At 34.0% G+C, this 5953-nt stretch overlaps 1 protein-coding gene across 2 annotated transcripts; it reads left to right on the top strand.

The window, feature by feature from the left end:
* The first annotated feature begins 1046 nt into the window (after window positions 1-1046).
* LOC141689118 (trehalose-phosphate phosphatase A-like) lies at window positions 1047-5324 on the top strand. Of its 2 annotated transcripts, none has more exons than XM_074493297.1 (12): window positions 1047-1183; window positions 2503-2817; window positions 2924-3064; window positions 3191-3262; window positions 3360-3482; window positions 3583-3639; window positions 3731-3832; window positions 3917-3994; window positions 4100-4169; window positions 4260-4330; window positions 4426-4518; window positions 4990-5324. In XM_074493297.1, exons 2-12 carry the CDS (start codon window positions 2533-2535, stop codon window positions 5047-5049), a joined length of 1152 nt encoding a protein of 383 aa, XP_074349398.1. In that variant the 5' UTR covers window positions 1047-1183; window positions 2503-2532; the 3' UTR covers window positions 5050-5324. The 2 variants fall into 2 exon arrangements, with proteins under 2 accessions (XP_074349398.1, XP_074349399.1); XM_074493298.1 differs by lacking the exon at window positions 1047-1183 and adding an exon at window positions 2026-2366.
* Window positions 5325-5953: the final 629 nt, after the last annotated feature.

Genomic DNA, 5953 nt, shown 5'->3' with positions numbered 1-5953 from the left:
TACAAACACAATGACAAGAAACCATGGGCTGTAATATTGTTGGAAACTCGGCAAAATTAGAAACCTTCGAAACCTTGTTTGATGACTCAACAACAAGCTGTAACCAAAAAGGAAAATAGGCAATTTAGCTTTATGTAGGTCGACTATCAACTAGCCACATCAGTTCCTACACAACAAAAAGTATTCCCCTGCTTTAATATACTTTCGAGAAAAGTCAATATTCCACCTCTATGCCCCCTGCCAATACTAAATTACTATGTGCTCAAATAAAATTAAAAAAATAAAATTTTCTGTAAACCCATTAATTGTGGGGTCGCACCTGAAGCTAGAAGATTTAGTCAATGTATTCATATTAGTCAAAATCCCAAAAGATTCTTTAGTACATCTGATTAATTAAATGAAAAATGTCACGATCACAAAAAGCATTGTGTTATTGTATTTTATTATAAATAAAATACATTATTTATGTGTTATATGAATCTCATGAATAAAAAAATATATTATTTTAATTTTTTTTTTTTAATATATAGCATTGCTCAATCAAACAATATATCAAATAATTTCGATAACTATCATCTTGATCACATGTTCGAACATAATTTATGAATATGTCTTCTCTACCAGAATCTGTTGTTTAATGTCGTTTAGTTTGATTCACGTATTTTGCAGGTTATTGCCGGAGTCCGTAGGATTTATCTGGTACGCACCCGAAAAGTAGCGACTACAGATTATTTACAATAAAAAAATGAAATCGGAAATCATTCCTATCATATAACAATAATGTACCATTTTTAAAAATCATATTGAAAATTAATTTTAGACCGTGAAGCCAACCTCAATCATCAAAATCAAACAACATAAAAAATCCGAGTACCCTTAAGTTGATCACAAATCAATATCAATGTGACTAAACACTGTTGAAACGTTCAAACGTGGATTAAAAAATAGAAAAACACTGTATCAAGTTACAAAATTGCAAGATTATAAAATCTTAAAAAAACAATAGAAAAAACAACAAAAAATTTCCTTAATGGACACGTCTCCATCTTTCAATTACAGAAACCCCCTATATAAACCCCGCTTCTCGTTTCTTTCTCCCCTTCTTCTCCCCCAACATATACACACACCTATACATACAAACACTCCACATTATCAACGTTTTCATCGCCTCACCATTCCCAAGGTATTTTCAGATTCTTTCGATTTAAATACTTATAATTAGATTTATTTTTTCTTATTTTTCGAGGTGCGCGTAATCTGGTCCGATCGATATTATATTCAGTTTTCCATGTATGCAAGAGTTTTATGTTTCCAAGTAATTGTGTTTTTTAATTAAATAATACGTTTTATTAGTTTCATGTGTTTTTTTGTTATTAACAACTAATTCGGTTATTTCTGTTTCTAGTTAATTGCATCTTTGTAGACATTGATGTTGATGCATTGTTATTATTATTTTTATTAATATTATTATTAACACAATTGCTGTTTTGTTTATGAAGAATCAAACGTAGTAGTTAGTTAGGTTATTCTGTTTTCGTGCGATTTCTCGTAAAGTTAGGTCATTAGGTTATTCTGAAGATCCTGATTCAGAGATGATAGGCTAGTTTTGCACGTATAATTGGTAATTAGGTATGTTTGTGTGACAATGTAGTATAGCGACAGCCAACGATATAACTTTTTGTAATTACCTGCTCCCATTATAGGTGTTTTTAGCCAATAAGGTTGTTAATCGGAACAATTATATAATCCCCTCCACTTGCTTTAATGTAGGCCTATTATATGTGGTTGTTATATATAACTGTACCATGTGGTTATATTTTTTTACTTATTGGCCAGGAATGTGGTTTTGTGGGCCAATTATTTTATCGATTGGGTGCTTTTTTTGTCATGATTTCGTCGTGTTACCTGCCTGACTGTTCTCTTTTGGAAAGGAACTTACGATATGTGTTGATTTCCATTTGTGTAATGTACTTATGTTAGATTCTTTCCGGTGCTCGAATCAATTTTCTGCTATTTTTAATTGTTTTTAAAGAACATGTGGTATCTCTACAGTCTTAGTGTGACAACTGTGTAGTGTTTTGTCTTCAAATTTGACAGCTATATGAATTACTTTGTGGTTGTTGAGATATCATTTTTAATTTTTCCAGTCAAGTCGGGGTATTAGGAGTATGACCTTTAAGGCTTAGAAGAATCTTCCTGATAGAAATGTTTTCTTAATCGCAGCGCGAAAGTGCGAAACACGATTAGTTTGCTTTTGATTGATATGTGAACCAGTGTAGAAGGCATTTTTTATTTTTTGCTCTTATGTGCATAATGTTCTAGCTTTTATGTGTCCCCATACCAGTGCTCTCATTTCTTACTTTCTGGTAATTGGTCTTAAAGGCACATATAAATTATTTGATTTGTACTTATACTAATTGTTGAAGTGCGTACGTGTATATATAGTGTCTTGTATAAATGAGATACAGTATTTTGGTCTGATATGCTTGTTTGTCATTTCAGGAAAACTGTATTTAACATATACTGTATCTGATGGAATTGGAAACAAATCACAATGCTTCAGTTCTCAATGATGCGTCCCCAAAGAACAACTCAAGATTAGGCCCTCGTTCTGGTCTACCGAAATATCCTACCTCAGCTGCAGTTTCTTCTTCAAGTCTTCTCTTGACAATTCCAGGAAAAAAGACAGGCCTACTCGATGATCTCCGAGCTGGTTGGTTGGATGCCATGATATCTTCATCTCCCACTCATGTTGAGTTACCCAAAGATTCTGTCACTGAATTATCTGATAATGAAATTGCATACCGCAATTGGATGGTAATTAAATTGTATTATACAGTTTTACTGTTCTTCGTTTCGCCATCTGATCTATCATTATCTTATATTAGCACCTGAATCTGAAATACTCTTTGGTTTTGTGCAGCTGAAGTATCCATCTGCACTTGCATCCTTTGATAAACTAACTAGTTATGCTAAGGACAAGAAAGTTGTTTTGTTTCTGGACTATGATGGGACTTTATCACCAATAGTAGACAACCCGGATGAGGCCTATATGTCTAATAATGTGAACATCTGCCAAATTGTCTATATTTTATATATGCTATCCTTTTTAAAGTTTTCATCTAGTTCTTGAAATCTATAATATCGCTAAAACTATCCTCACCCTTGGAATCTAATATGCCATTCTCAGATGCGCTTGGCTGTTCAGAATGTGGCAAAATACTTTCCAACAGCAATTATTAGTGGGAGAAGCCGTGAAAAGGTACTTGCCAGTGCATTACTGTAATGATCAAGTGTCAATTGCTATTTTCAGTTACGGAATTATGTTTTTTTTCCTGATCCCTTAATACTTTTTCTAGGTGCTTGAGTTTGTAGGACTTGCAGAACTCTACTATGCCGGTAGCCATGGGATGGACATTATGGGCCCTGTAAGCCCCAGCGCTAATGCTCATGAAAATTGTGTTAGGTCTACTGAAAAGCAGGTGATGATAATTATGACATATATAATATTTGGAAGTGTACGGCTACAGTTGACCTTTTTCCTGTTGCTGATTAAGGTGATTATGCTTGTTATGCTTATAGGGCAAGGAGGATAAGTTATATCAGCCTGCCAGTGAATTCTTGCCCATGATTGATGAGGTATGTGCCAAAGCATTATTTATGGCTATTCATCCAGTCATTCATTTATTGCATTACTGTCAACTGATTACCTCATTGTATGTTTGATCAGGTATATAGATCCCTTGTTCAAATTACCAAAGAAATAGAAGGATCCACAGTTGAGAACAATAGATTCTGTGTCTCTGTTCACTACCGTAATGTAGACAAGAAGGTAGGAGATGTTCAAAGTCAGAACATAACTAACTATTTTTTTGGTAATGATTGATGTGTAATGTGTTCTTCGCCGTCATTGCAGAGCTGGACAACAATTGCACAATCAGTCTATGATATCATGAAGAATTACCCTCGACTTCGATTAACCCATGGGCGGAAGGTTTGCCTCTTAAGCCAGTTTGTGCATTGTTTTGTGTGTTTAAACTTTAGAGAGATGTAAATTTGCAAAATTTAGTCTAATTGCTTTTTCTTTCCCATCATTTAGGTTTTAGAGGTCAGACCCGTGCTTGATTGGGACAAAGGGAAGGCTTGTGAGTTTTTACTTAAAACTTTAGGTGAGTGAGATAATATCTCTTCTTCTAGATTTATAAAGAACTAATTAGTGCCTTGCGAGAAGCTAAATAATTGCTGCAACATTGATGTAGGGTATAGTAATGAGGGCAATGTGCTCCCCATATATATTGGAGATGACCGTACTGATGAAGATGCATTTAAGGTAATCCTGCAAGCAATTTCATAAATTCTAATATATCTCAAAAGAGAATATGTTCCAGAGGACATCAGATGAACTTTTGATCGAATTGTTTACAGGTTCTGAGAGATGGTAATCAAGGTTTTGGTATCTTGGTGTCTTCTGCACCCAAAGCAAGCAATGCATTTTACTCTCTCAGAGACCCATCAGAGGTAATGTTATTCTTCGGATTGGAGTGATATAATATTTAATTAAGTAATGCCGAGGATAGCACACATTAATAGTGTTTTATAATCGTACAATTTTTTCTGGGTGCCGACTATATGAAACTTAATTATTTTTTGCCCTTAATGATTAGTGTCCATTAGAGCCCTTAATGATTAGTGTCCATTAGATGTGCTTACTAGTCACGAGTCAGCGGAAGAAGGGGTTGTACCATATCCAATTTATTAGATATGGGTGAACATGCATATAAATTCTCATCCCTCCTAACTTCCAGAAACGAAAAGAACTGATGCTTTGAATGTGAACTTAGGTAGATGTCAACTGTCCACCCACACTGTTATATTGTTTTGCTTGTTGAGTTATTATATTTTTTGTAACCAAGTTTTCTCTTCAAACTCATGTCTGTCCTCTTTCCGTGATTCTAGTTTCGTATCACTTTCTTCTGTATGTTTGTGTAGGTCTTGGAGTTCCTCAAGATGGTAGTAATGTGGAAGGAATCAAGTGCTCCACATTTGTGAATGACGTAAAAATAGAGGCAGTTATACCTAGAACATAAAGCTGGCGTTGGTAGTAGGTGCATACAAAGAAGCTGTGGATCAATTATCTTACAGCCTCTATTAATAGATTATATTTAACTAAATAGCAGTGTTTTGACCCTTTATAGTTTTGGCTATTAGGTTTCCTAAAAGGCAACCTATTTCTCTGGCATTAAAAATAATTTTTGGGTAAGGGGGCATGTGGAACTGTGGAAGAACATCATTATATTATATCTTTGTTGGCCATCTTGCAGTTATGTGTTACGAACAAAGTATACATGAAACCCTTTGTGTCCTGTTTGGAAAATAGGATTTTATTTGAAATTCCGGATTTGATCAAAAAAGTTGTTTGGTAATTTGGATTTGGATCTGGATTTCATTTGAAATCATGACATTCCAATATTAGTATAAACATGAGAATTTGAAATGACAACTAAAATTCTGTCATTTGAAATGAAATATAAGTTTTCAAACGTCTCTTGGGGAGTTTGATGGATCATGGTTGTTTTATACCAATTATTAATTTCTTGTGAAGTACTTCACAGCAAACAAGTATTTCTAAATTTTTGTGAGATTTGTTGTATGCATAAATCATATTGCATCTTAGTTTGAATTTTAAATACCGGAAGGCTGGTTATTCTGATGGTATGCATAAATTATGTTGCATTTTAGTTTGAATTTTATATATTGAAAAGTTGGTTATTTTGATCGACTTTTCAACATTTGGTAATTTTGGAGTTTCCATAACTTCAGCTGCCTCAACATCAAGGAGCTATGACCGACTGAACGTCAAGGTTATGTTGTTCATTTGGAATGTAATGTAAGTCGGGAAAACTTTGAGATGAACTTTCAAACGAGCCTTCAGCTTCTTGTTTTTGTTTAATTG

The sequence above is a fragment of the Apium graveolens genome, chromosome 10, assembly GCF_009905375.1.
Source record: "Apium graveolens cultivar Ventura chromosome 10, ASM990537v1, whole genome shotgun sequence".
In the NCBI taxonomy this organism is placed as follows: domain Eukaryota; kingdom Viridiplantae; phylum Streptophyta; class Magnoliopsida; order Apiales; family Apiaceae; genus Apium; species Apium graveolens.
This window is presented reverse-complemented; position numbering and strand designations above follow the sequence as displayed.